Consider the following 19,300-nt stretch of genomic DNA (forward strand, 5'->3'; position numbering starts at 1 on the left):
CTCTACAATGCATTACAGTAACTACAGTAAGTGTACTGCAAAAGTGTTTCAGCCAGCAACTGAGAGCACTATGAAAACCTCCTTTACCCTTCTACTGACGTACAGTATTTTGGCCTTTATGTAGCCAATTAATATGCAATTAGGGCAGTGAGAGAGATTGCCTTAGGACACGTGGCGTGGTCTATGCTTACACAATTGTGGGTTTCAATAGTTGTCTTAACAGGTGTACATGTACGTCACATGTCAATAGACAAGACAGAATTACAGATAATTCCGCATACAGTATAATGGAGCCAAGAAAAAGGGAAATGACCTTAAGCCACAGCAATTTAATTTGTTGGTTCTCGGATTTTTTCATAAAAAATATGAATTGACAGGGCGAAAAAATAAAAACAGGGCTAGGCATCCTATTAAAGCCCCAAATGCTAAGATACATGTACACATGTACATGTAGGAGCCATGAAGTCAACACAAAAGGCTGGGTTGATATTTAAGGAATGAATTTTGAACTTCAAACCACTGCATTGATAGATGGAAAAACTGTAACAACTAGGAAGGAAAGGACTTTCCTCAACTGTTGGGGGCAAAATATGAGCATTTTTTAGTTGATTCAGAACCAGAATCTTTTTTCTATGTTGAAAATCAGGAAAAAATGAAGAGGTGAATCCGGGAACCAACAGATTAAATTGGTGTGGCCTTAATTACATTGTGCAATTCCCTCCAGTTGCAGGAAAACCCAAAACACTTCTTGGAAGTGTGAAAATTCCGGTTTGTTATATATCATGTCCAGGATAGAAGACTTTTTTTAAATTTATTTTTCATTTTACAAAATAACAAATAAACACAACAATAACACAAAAGATAACACCATCAATTACCACGGATCCAAAGCAGAAATACAGCAACACTTACAATGTAGTATTACATCGGGTGACACCGGTTAAGGGAAGGTTGTGTGTACAAAATGTATCTTGTCTGTAGAGTGAGAAATAGAAGATAGTGGGTGTAGATTTGGTTTCAGTTGATTGGCAGGGTTGTGTCCCAGCACGTCCTGGGTGATAGGATGTGGTATGAGTTCAGCAGAAATGTGTATTCTGTAATGGACTGGTATGAAATTTAAACCATAGTGTAATTATACCAGAGTAAGTTACATTTAGTATAATTACTATAAACCAAAGTGTAATAACAGAGTAAGTTACATGATAATGCCATGTTATATCATGCAATGCATACAATCATACAATTATGATGTAATTCAATCAGGTACTGCTGCATGATCATACAATATGGTTCCAATACAAGGGGACTAGCCTGTGAAACCCAAGCTCCGGGGGGCTCCCTACATGGCAAACTACTAGGGAGCCGGCGAAAAGCGAGGTTCAGTCAGGCTACAAGGGGACCTGCATACCCTTTTTCGTAAGGCGTAATCAGGCCTTTTTAGTCTTTGTAACCTGTAGGCAGCCTCTCACAAAATCAACGTAATTGGTAATACATGTAGCCGCAAAGCGTAAAGTCGTATCCAGCTCTGAGACTTCAAAGTAATTCGTGATCGGCGGTGAAAATTTTCTGTAATTTCATAATCACTGCCCCCCCCCCATGTGCAGGCCCTCATATAATCCAAAAAACCCAAACTACTTCTCATTAGTCTGAAATGTTTGTTTTCTTGTTTCCTTGCTGCCCAGGAGGAGGATGCCCTGTTGTCTGAGATGGAGGTGACAGGACAGGCGTTTGAGGACATGCAGGAACAGAACGTGCGGCTGCTGCAACAGCTGCGGGAAAAGGACGACGCCAACTTCAAACTCATGTCAGAGGTGGGAGGGCTCTGCTCTGTTTTTAATGAGCAACTTATAAAATCATTGTCAAAGAAACAGTTTTGTGTGTGATGAAACGTCTCATCACAATATGTTTTTGCATTGCTCCTTTTGGATTTGGGATGTTCTCCGTAAGGTTTATCTTTGGGGTCAACTCACTTTCACCTTAAACTGTCTTAATTTTATGGATGCCATCCCCTGAACACCCCCAAACTAGTGCACGTGGGGGAATAAAAAAAATTCTGGCCAAAAATAAAAGTGCTACTAAACCACAGGAATACAAAGCTGGTATTGTGAATTTGCGGTAGTACATAGCGATGTATACGATAAGCCGGCACATGCTGGCTTTTTGCAGAAATTGTAAATCGTCACTATGCGATTGTACTGAGTTCTTGCCGTCATGGAGCTTTTGTAGCCCGGGTGCCACCCTCCAGAAGCACCACCAGCTCCATATTGTCGCTAACTACCATGGACTACCCTGGCAAGAACCCTGGAGGACGTGCTTTTTTTTGTTGTAAAAACAGGTGAAAATCAATGCGCGCACAGATGTCATCCATAAAATTACGTCAGTGTGGCCCAAGTGGAGTGAGGAAATACACTGTACATGCAACTTTTTTTAAAGTGACTTTACCAAGTGCACAACAACGAGGCCTGTTCAGTATTTGAGCCCCAAACCTTTGGATACTAAGTCAACAAGCCTAACCACAAGTCCACCTTGCCATCTTAGCCTGCTTTTATTCCGACATTCCTACATTTCTGACATAGTGTTAGGGTTTTCGAAACATACCGGTACTCGTATTTTCCAATTACTATCGCAGATTGGAACTCGTTGCCACCAAAGAAAGTTGGGGCATCATCACTACAAAGCTAAAGAATTCATGCAATTAAATGTGCAAAGATTGGGTATGACAGGTCGTTCGGTGTTATAGCTAGCTGCCGCCACGCCACTTGCTTGCAAAGCTACATGTAGTATGTTACGCCGAAGGGCGGTTACACCAGCTATACCGATACATTGTACAATGTTGTCAGAAAGTTGGGGTGTCAGGACATACCAGGTAGGGAGGTTGGAACATAGACATCTAAGTTACCACTTTTCAGCATGCATACATGTACATGTATATAATTATAAGTGTTGGCTAATGCCCAACCTTTCTCTGACATTTGTCCATGTACAGAGGATCAAGTCCAACCAGATCCACAAGCTTCTGCGGGAGGAGAAGGACGTTCTTGCGGACCAGGTGATGACGTTACAGACACAGGTGGACGCCCAGAACCAGGTGGTGAGAAAACTGGAGGAGAAGGAGAGGATCCTACAGAACACTCTGGCGACCTTGGAGAAGGAGGTCAACATGAGGGCACAGGCCATGGAGATGCACAAGAGAAAGGTACAGTAGTGTTAGTGTTAGTCTGGAACAGGGAACAACAGACAATAAACCGGACAGTGAGTGAGTGAGTGTTTGTGGTGACTTAAAAATCCGTAGAATAATATTTCCCTCGAACATTTCCCTCCTCTCTAAATCCCCGAAACTTTAACAACATTGCAGGCTAAAACAGCCTGAATGAAACCACAAACAAGACTGGCAATGAAAACATACATTGGCATGGTGCCGGTGGTTATTAGGGTTATTGTTTGCATGGTACTGCCATGATTTCATGATTTTGAGGAAGCCTTGGTACCCTCCCCTCCCCTGAGTGTATAGTGAACGAGCCCCGGGGTCACAGAAAGTAGGGCATCCGAGGCAGAAAGGTTTTCCCAAGGGTTTCCAGGAATGTGGGCATGTCAACAAACAGAGCTGGGAGACATTCCTGTGGACATTCCATACCTGTGAACAAAATTCCTGTACAATTCCTAAAATTCTTGCAAACTGCACACAGTACTGTACCATTAGGTTCCCCCCTGAGGTGTTGCAAAAACAAGTAAAGTACTGTAACAGTATTAACAGTTTCCCTTGTTTTGCAGGCCGTTGAGTCGTCACAGCTGGCAAACGACCTGAAGTTCCATCAGGACGACATCCAGCGCCAGGCCACGCACCTAGAGGAACTCATTAAAGAGAAGTCTGCTGCTGTAGAAAAGGAACAGTTCAAACATAGAAGAACACAGGTATGTTTATACTGCAAATCACTTTTATTTTGTGGTAGCAAAAGTTCGCATTCTGAGAAAAATGGACGTATTCACAGAACTATAAGTTCATGGTGGCACCAGGTGCAGAAAAAAGAAAGTCAGCAAATTATTTGTTAACCGTAATGATAAATTCACAGTGCAGAAGTGGTCGCAAAAACCACAAAAAATATAAAAGTACTGCGAACAAATTTTGACGGTGTTTAATCTTTTTATGGGACGAAGGATTTACCACATTTGTGGCAGAATTGACAAAACAGGTGACTATCATATTTTATTCATCAGATACTAATTATATGAAGCAAGTTTAAAAGTGTAATTTCCAACACAAGAAATTGGACCCAAATTTTCAACTGTACAACACCAGTCTTTGTCAAGGAATGAGCAACCATCGTTTCTGTGACATTACATTTTTAGATGTGACTTGGTGAGCAGTGGATCATAGGTTGCAGGAAGTTTGTGGCGACCACCGTCTTGACCGTTTTAACTTTTAACCTCCAATCTAACCTCACTTTCTCTAAGCCAGTAGGGAGACTATTTGGGCCTCCAACTTGACCTTCCTTTTAGTCTGTGGTTACACCATTTCCCCCATCACTTCCTTTGATGATGATGATTACAAAATTCAAGCTCTTCTGCTTTTTTGTCTGCAGGAGGAATGTTCCAGCTTACGAAGAAAGCTCGACAGACAAAAGAAGTACGACTTCTTTGAGAATGCAGATGAGGTGCTAATGGAGGAGATCAAAACTTACAAGGTGAGCGCAGATCTTCAGTTTGAACTTTTCTGTTTCTTTGGTTGCACACGACTGGCCACACCAATTTGATTTGCTGATTTTTTTTAGAAAAAATATAAAGCAGCACGGCGAAAAAAAGATAAAAATAAAACAGACCATGGCATCCTATGATAGCCCTAAATGCTATGATAGGAGCCATGAAGTCAACATAACAGGCTTTTTTGTAATTCACACAATGAATTTAAGACTTTTAATCAAACCACTGGATTGATAGATGGAAAACTGTAACAACTCTGAAGAGAATGGACTACCTTTAACTGTTGGGGCCAAAATATGAGCATTTGGGAGTTGATTCAGAGCCTGAAATGTTTGTTTTTTTTGCAAATCAGAAAAAATGAAGTGGGCGAATCTGAGAACCAACAAATTAAATTGGTGTGGCCTAAAGACTAAATCTGTGAGATGATTAGTTGTGCTATATCTATTATCCTGAACTATTTATACTTCTTGGAGGGTCTGAATGGGGGATCCTTGCAGTGCTTAACGGTGAATTTAGGGGGTTAGCGGTGAATTGAAAAAGCTTGCTACGCTTCATTAAAAAGGCATGCAGACCCTCTTCCTTCCAGTAAACGGTGCATTTTGTAACTTTAACCAAATTGTTGTTTCGTGTTGCAGCAAAAACTTACATGTCCATGCTGCAACACCAGAAAAAAGGACGCCGTGCTCACCAAGTGTTTCCACGTCTTCTGCTTCGAATGTGTCAAGACGAGATACGACACCAGACAACGCAAATGTCCCAAGTGTAACGCAGCTTTCGGTGTCAACGACTTCCATAGATTATATATGTAGTGACGTTAATACCATTCCTAATTACTTTCTGTTCTTATTGTTGTAAACACAAAAGAGGTATTTGTGTTGGTAGTCCTGAGTAAGGGCGCGGTCATAAGTACCTCGACAGAACGTACTGCACCTGCGCGAAACCTGTAATGTATTGTGCATAGCACTTCGGCAGAGCGTCTCATATAAGACCATATTTGCGTATATAAGGTTAACATTTCGTCTGTAGTTTTCAAATGTTATGTCGGACAAGATATCCTCTGCAACAGCCAAATTCTAATGCAACGGTGACCTAACGTCCAACGAAAAACGTGAAAATTCATGGTTTTGCACAGGCGCAGTATGTTCTGCCGACATGCTGCGGTGATATACGTTGTGTACGCCAGGCATTAAATGTGGGATCGCAGACATTTTGAGGATATTTGTGCACGTGTCCTGCAAAATGTAGCTGTCTTGTTATGGAAAAGACTGTATTAGAACCTTTTCAGCTGTTAGTTCTGTCATAGTCTACTTAAAAATTCTACCGCATCAAAATTGTATCATGACCTACAATGAACGTGGCCGCTCCGTAACTAGATATACTGGTACTCAAGATTGGAAACATAGCTGTCAGAATTAGATTTCAAAACAGAAATTATCATACATAATGCCAGTAATGAAAGCAATGCAGGACCAGGCTTTACTGTAAGTGTATAATGTAGCAAACGGTATGCAGGACCAAGAAAAGAGGAAAATGGCATATGTTGTTGACATTAGGAAAACACTGCTGAAATGTATGGCAGATTGTTTCACAGTTGAAAATCCATGTGTATAAGAAGGTTCATAGTTCCAACTGCACGTGCATAGTGATGCATTATAGGTAATATGTTAAAGTTGAAGGCTACGCAACACCTTCGACCAGGATTTGTACATGTCCAAACCAGTTTTGTGTATGTGTCAGGGACCTTCAACATTTACATATTACTCACAAAGTATCACATTGCACATGCACAGTTGGAATTGTGAACTGGCCTATTGTACCGAACTGTAAGTTTCCAGTACAGACTGGTGCATCTGCAGTGGTTTTTCAACAGATTTTTAAAAATTGTTTTTTTTTTTTAATTTTTGAATCCATGCCTCAACAGTTGAGATGTTTCCATATGTTGTAGAGTTTATTTCACTGCCATGGAAGTTGGTGGAACTTCCATGTTTCATGATATAGTACACGTACGCTGTTTGATACAGATACCATGGTCTGTCATGTGCCAGAATCAAAAGACGTTAATAAACCACTACATGCAAATTTAAAGTACATACACTTGTTTTCATGCATTTGTAAATGGTGTTACAAATAGAAAGCTTTATGTATATCATTAAGATCCTTTCACAGCTTTCACAGCCCCCGGCGCGGCACACCAGTGTTTTCAATTGTTATTCATGTCAGCAAGGACAATCTGTGTATAATGTCCTTGATGTCAGTGACAACGTGGCAACTTTGACTCTACGATAACTTTGTATCATATTTTGAGGATTATTTCGATGAAATGCGAGAGAAGAAGCATGCATGTAACAAAGACGACACAATTGACGGACGGCACTCCAGTCAGGCACTGTGACTATAGCAACATAAAAATTTTAAAGAAGAATTTGGAGATCTCATACCTCCATGAAATATATGAGTTTTTCTAAATGTTTTTACACAGTACACTACAGTACAGAAAAAAATAACACAGGTTTTTGGTTTCAAACACACAGTAGCACCTTTGGCCTGAATATGGTCATGTAGCCTATTCCAGAGGGAGAACCTCATTAATCAAACCGGGCACATCTGTTTTCCCTGCCACCCCGCACATCTGTTTTCCCGGAAGTTCTGCTGCAGTGCCAAGGTCAGCCACCAGGAGGCCCATATTTGACCTCGACCTTTGGCTTCCTAAGACCTACCAGCATACCAAATATCATCACAATCCATAAAGGCATTCTGAAGTTATGCTGACTACAAATGTGCGGAAATGCCAGTTATAATGGAAGTTTGGAAAATGGAAAATTCACATCGTCAACCATCCAGAATAAATATAAGTTGGCCCAAATATCGGCAAATCTAGAAAAAATCAGACAAATTTTTACCAGACGGTTATATTTGTTCAACCGGCAGTATTCAAGTTCAAGTTATTATTCAAGTTCTAAAATGTTCAATTCGAGCTTTGTACAACACAAAAAATGCAGTAACTCGCCCATTTTTTGTCGCACAACAAAGATAAACATATCTGCGTATCCATACTTTGCTCCGCACCTGATGCTGACTTCTATGCGCAGCTGTATCCAAATAAGGAAATGCTCGGAAACTCGGTCCCCGCTCGGAGTGGACTCGGCTATTGGGTGACGTCATTTTCGGCTCATTCATGGCCGTATATGGAATTCTGGCGGGAGAGACCTCGGCGAACATAGCATGGTGATACATGTACCATGAACATAGGAATCAAGCGAAACACCGCCGGGCCGGCGGACAATAGAACCCAGCGAGATCTAGCGGGGCAGAACAAAAGGCTTATTATGATGGGTAGTCAAGATCCGTCTATTGACATTGCCCACTTCCTTGTGTTTCTACCTCCATACTTATACATGTCTAAACTTTACTTGGGTTACAGGGTAAACCAAATAAAACAGGTGTGGCAGATGCTAAGCATTCCAATAGTGACACAGCGTATTGTATATGTATGAAAACAACACTTAGCCTTAGCTTGAATGATGAGCTGATATCAAATGTCCAACTGATAATCATATTACATACTAGTACATTTTTTGTAGTATGGCTATTCTAGATAAAATTTCAGACTAGGATGTGGGTTAAGGTCAGAGAAAAGGGAAAATATAATATTGATAACTATAGTTCACATGAATCCCATAGCAGAATCCACATCTTCATACTCCGTCTTCCAGTGTTCTTGTTTTTCTGTCACCTTCTGAGACGCTGGCCCGACTTGAGTGGTCAGCACGGAGACCACCCGACTCCTTGGCTTGTCCTCCACGGGTTTAGGGAGGGGGGCTTCCACCGTGAGAACACCGTCCTCCGCCAGGTTAGACGTGACCGTCAGCGGATCCACCCCCTCCGGGAGCAGGTACTGCCGGTTGAACTCTCGCGAGACGAGCCCGTGCTGGTCCTGCGTCTCCTCGTGTTTCCCGTGGACGTGTACCTTGTTATCGATGGTTTTCACCGTCAGGTCTCCCGACGAGAACGCAGACACGTCCAGCCGCGCCACAAACTTGCCATCTTCCACTCTCACCTCAGAAAACCCCTCCTTATCCGACTTCAGGCGGCGGCGCGGGATGAGGTATCCTCCCGGCGAGGTCGGCGGCCCGAAGTCGGCAAACGTGAGGCCCTCCCCGAAGGCCTGGTCGAGGAGACGAGAGTGATATTTCGGGAAGTCAAAGCTGAAAGTCCGCGACCACAGAGGACCGAGCACGGCAGTGGGGGACACCGGTTCGTAGTTGAAATGTCCCGGGGAAAGATACACAGCGCTGCCTGGGCGTCCTCCCTCGGCCATTATTAAACGTTTCTACTAGTAGCTTCTATGACATAAATCAGAAGAAACGAAAGAAACTCCCAGAGGGAAACGCTTGCGACGCAAGCCACTCGTGCCCTTCCCTCTCCCCCAGACAGTCCAGTACACACTTGTAACCGAATATCTGACTCATACCACCGCTTTTGGAAAACTCGACATCCCAGAAATAGAACCGGGGGCTTAGTCAGCTCGCCAAAGGTTCACATATGATATGTTTATGACAAATATCGCGTTTGACCGACTATTTTGGTTTGGTTGTGAAGTCGGCGTCACAATGTCATTGACCTTCGGCCGAATTTGTTGGTCGCTCGAATTCCGTCTCGTAAACGGTCTTTGCCATTTGAAACGGTCGATGCCATATCGGAGCGTAATACATGTACATGTACATTCAGCACAAAAACATTTAAAACGTATAAAAGGCAAAAATTTAGTTGCAAACGTACGCGCGAGAGAAACATTAAAGATGTGGCTGAAAAAGTCGATGAGAATAAACCATTTGATTGACTGATTGATTGATTGATTGATTAATTGGTTGGTTGATTGATTGATTGATTGATTGGTTGATTGATAGTATTGGCAGGCCTTTTGAACGACAGTAAATAGATGCAATACTTCTTTATAAGACTGTTGACGGTCACATTAAGATTAAGCTTACCAATATCGCTAGCTACATTTGTATGTAAGTTAAAATATGGGTGATATTATAATCATTTCTGGTTCTTTTCTGTCAGTATTCGGACCAGGAACCAACCGTCACCAGGTGATTCGAGTCCTTCTCTTTGATCTCCACCGCCTGCCGGATTCGAACCCTTGTCAAAATTATAAAAACCTTATTCTAAACGTTAAAATCTTGTTCTCTTATGCCACGAAACATCACGATGCTGGTGGAGCGTTCTAATTTAAACTTTGCTGTTTTACGATATGGTATTGGCCGTTTCAACCAACACTTGAAGAGAAAATGTCAAAAATGAAAAACCAGCTCTTCTGATCGTCGTCATGAATTAAAAGTGCCCCATAGCAGCTGACCAGAAAACTGCACCCAACGAATGGATAATTTCAAGGGATAAACCATTATTATTTATCATTACTGTCGTTAATATACAACTAGCTTCTGACAATCAGCACGCCCAGATTACGTAAGACGTCTCCAAGGTCGTTTGGCAGATCTAGACTCCAGTTCGAAACAGCTACCCAGAGCTCGTGTCTGAGTGGCACAATTGCTGCAAGAGGACAGATGGAAGTCCGCCACGACTTGAAAATTCAGACACTTAAGATATTCTGTCTCGCTTGAAAGGTAAGTTTTGGATGATCTTGTATTTTTGGATATACACAGGTGAGGAGAGGCTGGAAATATATAGGATGGGATCTAGAGACATAAGTTATCATGCATGATAATATTTTGGTGTTTAGATGCAGTAAAAACACAAGGAAAATTCAACATGTTTTTCCTAAAAAAAATACATGTACCATGTTACGCAATACTACATGATGAATTTCAAAATTTATGTCCACCATGTACTGCAATGTGGACTAATATGATGCTTTCATGCGAAAACGCCAAATGATACTCATACAAAAAAAAGGAAAATAATGTTTTTTTCTGCTTATTTCTAAACCTTAAGATGTAAAATAAAACACGTCAGCAAAAAGCACCGGATCAGGGAGTAAACAACCTGCTTAATATCAATATTCAAATGTCTGAATCAGACAATTAAAAAACATGTACGTAAGACTATCTTTTAGTCAGTTTCTGCACCTTTCAATGGTTTCTGGACTACAATTTGGAAGAACTCATTGCATTCACGCAAACTTTAGGCCAAATCATGCCCTTTCTGGTCATTTGAAAATGTAAAAATAAGGTGTAAACTGATACGTCAGCGAAAGCCCGAAGAAAATAAACATTCTGGTAAATATTCATACTCATTCAGCAGACATTTAACATAAATAAAGTAATGAGAGTAAGATGTGTATGGGCCTTTCACATTATTGAAGATAAAGAGAAATTTTAAACAAACAGTCATTAGCGAGTACATAATATTTTTTTTGGAAATGTTTAGGAAAAACTGTTTATAATGTAAGAAGAGCGCCTAGTGCCTGTGCCTCTATATGTCTGTGCCACCTCAAATGAGAAATGATCATTAATATGCAGATAGCTCAGACTGATTTAAAACTGTTACAATGTATATACGGATAAAAGGCACGAACAGCCGTTGCAAACATCTACGAACGAAATTCATGTTAACTTTATATTTCCATAACCTTCTTAGGGAAGGAGCTCCTAGAAGAGAAAAATATAGCCAGAAAATAACATTCTGTTCAAAGTTGCTGCTTAATAGTATTACCTCACCCATAAGCCATTATTATTTATTACTACTGTTAATATTCAAACAGCTAGCTTTAGACAATCAACACCCCCAGATTACGAAAGACGTATCCAACCTTGTTTGTCGGACTCCAGTTCGAAACAGCTACCCAGAGCTCGCGTCTGAGTGGCACAATTGCAGCAAGAGGACAGAGGGAAGTCCGCCGTTACTAGAAACCCAGAAACTTAGGATATTCTGTCTCCCTTGAAAGGTAAGTTTTGGATGATCTAGTATTGGCCTTTGACAAGAAGGCTATGAAATCGTTTTGGCACTGTTTGGCAGATTATGCACGATAAATTTTGAAGGCATGGTCCGAGGTTCACGATTTTGGGCAGGCAGGTTGTCTTAGCGATGGACATTGTCATGGACCAAAATGGGCTTCTTGGGGGGTTCTTACGTGACTGGAGCTAACCCTTTCTGTTTGCGTTTTTTGTTGTACTCCAGATAACTCGGGAATCCTTAAATGGTTGTGTATGATTTTTTAGTTGGCAAGTTACCGTTGAGAATACGAAGGTTAAGTTCGGAAATGGGCCTCGTGGGTGGTTTCCACGTCATTGAATTTGACCTTTTGTGTTGTTCGTTATTGTCGTTAGCAGGATAATTCGTGAAACAATTCGCATTGTATAGAACAATGGAACATTTTACATAGAATGCAACAGGAAAAATGGACGAAATATGCAGTCGCCTGTGCCGCAGCCAACCGATGATGACATACGATACATTGATCAATTTTAGTTTAAAGGCACAACAGACAAAAATTGCAGCACGGAAGGAAATAAAGCCTGTCATCTCTGATTGCCTTGTTGCTATAATTCACTTTGGGAGTGATGTACTGTATCAGGCATATTTGCATGTCTCCGTGTATTTCTGATCAACTTGTAAACGAAAAATGAGTAAAGGGTGTGAAGTCTGCCATCACTGTTTGCCTTTTTTTTACAATTCCTGCTACTCGTTCTGTGCAGATTGCAGGGCGACATGGGAAGAAAGCTGCGACACATTCTGATTTTTCTTCTCATCATCCTGAAGGAGCCCAACATGCCAAAAGGTGATGATATCTGTGCACCATCCTCACGAGGCAGATGCCCCAACCTGGGCCTCACCAAGATTCCTAAGAACCTTCCAACATCTATCTACCAGTTAGATTTAAAAGGTAACCAGATAACTAGTATTCAGTCTGGTGTGTTCTCAAATCTGCCCAAGCTCACCAGTTTGTTACTGAATTCCAACAATATAACCAGCATTCAGGCTAACATATTCTCACATCTAACAAAGCTAGAAAATTTGGACCTGAACTCAAACAGCATAAACACAATTCAACTTGGCACATTCTCAAACCTCCCAAATCTTTCCTGCTTGAATCTTACCTCCAACCAAATTTCATGTATTCCGGTTGGCGCATTCACAAATCTACCAAAGCTCAAATCTTTGTACCTGAACTCTAACAAGATAACCAGCATTCATGCTGGCGTATTTTCAAATCTACCTCAGCTTCGACGATTGTACCTGAACGCCAACCAAATATCCAGCATTCGTGTTGGCGTATTTTCAAATCTACGTCAGCTTCAACGATTGTACCTGAACGCCAACCAAATATCCAGCATTCATGTTGGCGTATTTTCAAATCTACGTCAGCTTCGACGATTGTACCTTAACGCCAACCAAATATCCGGCATTCAAGTTGGCACTTTCCAGAATCTCCCAAAACTTTTGTCCTTGAATCTTAACTCCAACAAAATAACCAGCATTCAGGTTGGTGCATTCTCAAATATGCCCCAGATCAATACGTTAGAACTTGCATCCAACCAAATATCAAGCGTCCATGTTGGCGCATTCTCGAATCTACCCATGCTCAGCCGCTTAAACCTTGCATCCAACCAAATATCAAGCATTCAGGTTGGCACATTCTCAATTCTGGCTAATCTCTGGACCTTGTTACTGAACTCCAACAACATCACCAGCATTGAGGTTGCTACATTTTCAAATCTTTCCCATATCTCTTGGTTGGATCTTTCCTCCAACCAAATTTCAAGCCTTCCGGTTGGCGCGTTTTCAAATCTACCAAAGCTAAAAAATTTGTTCTTGAAGTCGAACAAGATAACCAGAATTCAGGTTGGCACATTTTGGAATCTACCTCAGCTGCAAAATCTGTACCTTTCTTTCAACAAGATAACTCACATCTGTTCAGGAACATTTTCAAGTCTACCCAAGCTTGGAAAATTGTGCCTGAACTACAATAATATATCCAGCATTCACGTTGGCACATTCTCAAATCTAATGCAGCTCAGGTGTTGAACCTAACCTCCAACCAAATATCAGACATACAGGTTGGCATATTTTCAAATCTGACCCGGATCTATCTCTTGAATCTCTCCTCCAACCGGATTTCAAGCATTCGAGTTGGCTCATTCTCAAATCTAACAAAGCTCGAACATTTGCACCTGGAATCTAACAGCATAACCAGCATTCAGGTTGACGCATTCTCAAATCTATCTAGGCTTGCACAATTGTACCTGAACTTCAACAAGATAACCAGCATTCAGGTTGGCATTTTTTCAAATCTACCTCAGATCTGTTTGCTGAATCTTGCCTCTAACCAAATTTCAAGTATTCGGGTTGGCGCATTCTCAAACCTACCAAGGCTCAAATATTTGTACCTGAACTCTAACAAAATAACCAGCGTTCAAATTAGCACATTCTCAAAGTTACGTAGCCTCAGATGTTTGAATCTGAACTCAAACGAGCTAAGTAGCATCCAGTCTGGTATGTTTTCAAACTTACCCCGTCTCCAAGATTTGTACCTGCAGTCAAACCAGCTATCAGTCCTTCCCCTATCAGGCAATGGCATGTTGGTATCCATGCCATCCTTATACATTGACAACAACCCCTGGCGTTGTGACTGTAAGATGGCTCCCTTTTGGAAAACAATGATCGAAACTCCTGCAGTTGTAAAACAGATAACATGTGCCCAACCTGCCAACCTCTCAGGACAAAGACTTAAAGATGTCAGTCTCGAAGATCTGATCTGTAAAGACTCTACCAAATCAACACCAACATTCGGCAATACAGAAAGCTGTTACAATGGCACCATCACCTCTCACTATCACTGGTACTTTAAACGCAATGCTGACCCAACAGTTGACACTGAATGGAAACGGTCAACAACTTCAACTCTAGCCGCCACTGGTACTTTCAACGAATCTGGTCCCAGCCTCCCATTAGTACCTGCTGTGATTTCAGCATCTCTGGTATCTCTGGTACTTCTGGCTCTTGGTTTCATCATCTGGTGCAAAAAAGGGGGAAGGAATCCTGATTCAGGTTCGAACTTCAATTCTGCTTTGCGTAATACAATGACCACAGTTGTTAAAGTGACTAATAGCCAGTATGAACAAGATAAGAACCAAAATGATCAGACAGGGCAGGGTCAGTCTCAGGCACTCACTGAACCAAATACGGCTAGTGGTCAAGATCACCAGTATGAAGATATTGACAACCATCATGTTAAGACACGGCAGGGTCAGTCTCAGACCAACACTGAACGCAACACAAACGCCACAGCTATTGTAGTGGCTAGTGGTCAAGATAACCAGTGTGATGATATTGACAACCGTCATGTTAAGACACGGCAGGGTCAGTCCCATGCCTACATAAACACCACAACTGATGTAACGGTCAGTGGTTGTGGTCAGGCAATTAATCAGGCTCATTACATAACAGGCCGACTTCCTCAAACTTGATCACTGAATCCTCGGACACTACAAGTCCATTATATAACACATAACATGCCCGTAGCCAGGGGGTCGGAACCCCCCCCCCACAAGGCTCAAAGGTCCACTTTTTGGTCCACTTTTTATGTAAACGTCCACTTTTTATGTAAATGTCCACTTTTTGGTCCACTTTGTAATGTAAAGGTCCAAGATTTTTCTAGAAAAGGTAGAATGGAATCGTAGAAAAACTGCTTCCTTTGTCATTGAATAAAAATTCATCTCTGATTTTTTCTTTGAAATCCTGTCAAAAACACACGAATAGCCATTTTAGAAGTTTCATTTTTCTAAATTTCCCGGGGGAGCATGCCCCCGGACCCCCCTAGGAACCTTCGGCGCTCGAGGTCCCCTCAAGCAGTGGGAAGAACCCCCCATTCAAAATCCTGGCTACGGGCATGCATAAACAGGGCCGAATACCTCGTACTCAATTTAAAGCTGAATACAAAGTAAAAACACCGCCAAAGGTCTCAACATATACAGAAATGGCCAGTGTTAATACGTAATCAGACAGGGAAGGTCCAGTCTCAGGCTATCACCGAATCCGAAAAAGTCAGAAACCCAACAGGGCCGGCTGCCATGCAGTCTTACCTGTATGAAGATATGGGCCCACCAACACCAACCCGAAACCACAAAGGTTCAGCTTGAATGCCTTAAAATGGTATTAGACTTTTGGACTACCCAACAGATACAATTGTCTTTGCAAGGGGCCTGCACGCTCATGAGGCTTCAAAAGGAAAACTATTTCTATTTCCTCCGATTATTAGGGATTCTTAGAGAAAGCTATTTTATCCCCATGTGTAGCGAGGTAGCCAAATGTTATGTAATCACATTTTTAATATAGCGTATGCCCTTTCTGAAAGTGCCAGGCTCCATCTTGTACTCAGGGGATCGTTTGCGATACCCTCTGAGTACAATGAAAAAATTACGTTACTTACCCAAGCTTTTATAGGCGGCACTAAACGTTTCTTTGTTACATAGTATACTCTGTTTTGTTTGTAACATATAAATCATATAATACTTCTCTTGTTGATATATTGCCGTATGTATAGGGGCTTAGTTTTCAGCGTACTACGTTATGTTTATGACTATTTGTATGATTATTGTATTTATGTTAAATGTTAAGTGGGGCTGTAAAATAAGTTGTATAACTTGAGTTCAGTCCCACTTCGTCCTTGTATTTGTATTGCTTTATTCAATAAAAAAAATATAGCGCACTACGTAGGCCGTTCTCCCGAATTTAGCCCCTACTTTCGTGGCCCCGAGTAACCTAAGGGCCATTAAAATATGCTATCAAAAGGTATTATTGTTAAAAACATAATTGCACATTATTACACATTGTTAAAATTCATAATAATTATTTTCTATAAAATGTCTTTTCCCTATAAAATGTCATCGTCACAAATTATCAAAAAATCGCTAAAATATCTAAAAAAAATTATAGAATTATTAAAATTATTTTCCTATAAAATGTCATCGTCACAAATGAAATATCACTCTAGCCATAAACAAGCTTTTCAATGCTAATCATGAAGCAAAACAGTGATTTAAAAGATTCAGCTGCCAGACTAGCAGTCCTGGTGAGCAAACGTGCGTCCCGCTGTAAAGTTTTAACTTAAAAAAGTATTGATAAATGTAATCAACCGAATGTTCCCAAACGTATTGTGTTAGGTTTTATTACTTCTGTAGCATTGTATACTGTAAAGATCGCAATTGACGGATTGCAAGAGTGCATGAAATATAAATACCACTCCTTATGTTATACTGCTTTAGCACGGAAAACTGTTATATGGCATATATAGGAAGAAAACTAACTAATGGACACTCTACTACGGAGAATCTTTATTCATATGGTCATCAGCTTGTAAGCGTTCTACGTGTTTTAAGAGCACGATAGTTTACTGGTCACTCTAATCATTACTAAAAGTGCAATACATTTAATTGGTATGTTGTTACTTAACGTTTTTATGTTTATTATGCTGTCGGTGTTATGTTTTTAGATTTTATGTTAGAGATTTTATGTTAGAGAACAATTGTATTTTTTTCAACTCGCAATTATTATACCCGACATTCTTCATTATAGAAGAACTTTATTGAACGACAATTGTACATGTTACAATGTATGGCAACGACTGTTGAACATGGTACAAAAAAGGAGAAAAGAGTACAGAATGGAAATTAAAATCCTAATTACTAAACATCAAGAGCTAATACAGTATACAACCAAGTAGGGCTAATCATGAGTTTGTAATTTTTTTCCAATATCAAAACAGTCTTTTATGTATTACCTATTTTCGCATTGCATTGCATATATATAAATATACATGAATATACATATAAATCTGTTCATGGCATTGAGTCTGTTGAAATCTATTGTACTAGATTCGATGATTGTGAATAGCTTATAACGTAAAACATTATATCTAGAGCATTTCATGATAATTAAAGTGAAATATAAATGTCATGCTGGGGCGAGAGTCAGTAAGGCCACAGCAAGTAATTTTTATGGTTGACCTCAACGCGCGCATTAAATTTCGCCTGATTTTGGAAAAAAAAAGAAATTTTGTAGCCCTCTGACAGTGGTCAACGCAACATGCCGAAAATAGGCAAATATGTCTGTTGCCATGCCGGAACGTGAATGGCAGATAACTTTGAAGACAGGAAACAGGAAAAGACTCTGATTTAATGTTTTGTTTCTTACAGTGATGCAGTGATATGTGATGTTGGCTGTGTAAATGTGATGTTCCCACTGAATCAAAACCCCGTAAATAATTTCATCAGGTTGGAAGATACTTAGGGTATAGGATTTTCTTCTAACACAACCAGTAAGGTTCTCACCTGCTTACGTTTCGATGTCTATCAGACACCTTCCTCAGAGCTTCTGACTGGAGTTCTGCAACTCGCCGCTATTTAACGCCAAAGTAGGTGGCGCTTTTGCGGCGAGAATGCAATCCCAAACGTGGCTGAGCTTGTATCCCCCCTCGTCCCGGTTCATCACTGGGGTAGACTTCCTTATCCAGACTGCTTCTTTAATCCAACGGATTCTTCTGTTGTCCTCCCTATCTATGACCCTGGCACCCTCCCAGTCTATCACACAATTGTTTCTGGCAACATGGTCTGTGACTGCCGATTTCTTCTCTTCTTTTTGTGCTTGTTGTTTCTGGGAGCGTGTATATCTTACGGTTTCGCTGTTGTCTGCCTCTTTTCTGTGTTCTTCCAGTCTTTTGCCAAAGGTCCTGCCAGTTTCTCCAATATACACTTGATCACAGCTTTTGCATGGTATTTTATATACGCAGTCTGTTTTCACGTGGTCCCCCATCTTGTCCTTGGGGTGGACAAGCAGGTTCCTCAATGTTGTTTTTGGTTTCACTGCTGTGGATACCTGGTGTTTCCTGAATACCCTTTCTAGTGGTTCGGTTACTCCTTTCACATATGGGATAATCACCATGGCCCTAGTTTTCTCCCCCTCTTTCTTGTTCTTCTCTGTCTGCTTTGGCCTCTTCTCTTTCCGTTCCACCTTCCGAAAGGTCCATTCTGGGTACCCACATCGGATGAGGGCTCTTCTGATGTGCTGTGTTTCTCTTTCCTTGTCCTCCTCCTCTGTCACCACCGAGTTACATCTGTCCATAAGGGTGCGGATGACTCCCAGTTTCTGGTGCAGTGGATGGTGGGACTTGAAGTTGAGATACTGGTCTGTATGTGTACTTTTTCTGTACACTAGAAGTTTTACTGTACCATCCCCCCTTTCGTACCAGGAGAGTATCCAGGAACGGTAATGTGTTGTCTTTCTCCTCCTCATGCGTGAACTGAATACTTCCTGTAGGATCTATGTTGTTAAGATGGTCTGTGAGATCTTGATGGACACCCTTCTTCACTATCTCCATCACGTCGTCCACATATCTCTTCCAGAGCTTAGGTCTACAGGAAATGGGCGCTGTCGCTATGGCTTCCTGTTCCAGCCATTCCATAAACAGGTTGGCCAACACTGGGGACACAGGGCTACCCATAGCTGTCCCAAATTTCTGCTGGTAGATATCCCCCCGGAAACTGAAATAAGTGGTTGTGACAATAAAAGATAAAAGTTCTATGATGTCCTCAACCTCTAGGTTCGTCCGGTTCTTCAGCTCTTTATCCCCTGGAGTCTT

The 19,300-nt window shown here is 41.2% G+C and overlaps 3 protein-coding genes across 8 annotated transcripts in view; 2 read left to right on the forward strand and 1 right to left on the reverse strand.

The window, feature by feature from the left end:
- LOC109478057 (E3 ubiquitin-protein ligase BRE1B-like) overlaps positions 1–6,766 on the forward strand; it is a 36,002-nt gene extending 29,236 nt beyond the window's left edge. For all 6 annotated transcript variants that reach the window (XM_019779552.1, XM_019779752.1, XM_019779629.1 and 3 more), the window contains 5 exons: positions 1,683–1,811; positions 2,987–3,196; positions 3,772–3,912; positions 4,581–4,682; positions 5,334–6,766. In XM_019779552.1, coding sequence (XP_019635111.1) covers positions 1,683–1,811; positions 2,987–3,196; positions 3,772–3,912; positions 4,581–4,682; positions 5,334–5,507 — 756 coding nt within the window. In that variant the 3' untranslated portion in view covers positions 5,508–6,766. The remainder of the gene's footprint in view (positions 1–1,682; positions 1,812–2,986; positions 3,197–3,771; positions 3,913–4,580; positions 4,683–5,333) is intronic.
- A 1,515-nt stretch (positions 6,767–8,281) lies between these two features.
- LOC109484207 (alpha-crystallin B chain-like) lies at positions 8,282–9,124 on the reverse strand. The gene has a single exon (XM_019787495.1). The coding sequence runs from the start codon at positions 9,014–9,016 to the stop codon at positions 8,363–8,365; it is 654 nt and encodes a 217-aa protein (XP_019643054.1). The 5' UTR covers positions 9,017–9,124; the 3' UTR covers positions 8,282–8,362.
- Positions 9,125–12,372: 3,248 nt separating this feature from the next.
- LOC109472378 (leucine-rich repeat-containing protein 15-like) lies at positions 12,373–13,689 on the forward strand. The gene is made up of 2 exons (XM_019772159.1): positions 12,373–13,362; positions 13,678–13,689. Exons 1-2 carry the CDS (start codon positions 12,373–12,375, stop codon positions 13,687–13,689), a joined length of 1,002 nt encoding a protein of 333 aa, XP_019627718.1.
- The last annotated feature ends 5,611 nt before the right edge of the window (positions 13,690–19,300 follow it).

This window comes from Branchiostoma belcheri, unplaced genomic scaffold (assembly GCF_001625305.1).
Source record: "Branchiostoma belcheri isolate BF01 breed outbred unplaced genomic scaffold, Haploidv18h27 scaffold1, whole genome shotgun sequence".
Taxonomy (NCBI): Eukaryota; Metazoa; Chordata; class Leptocardii; order Amphioxiformes; family Branchiostomatidae; genus Branchiostoma; species Branchiostoma belcheri.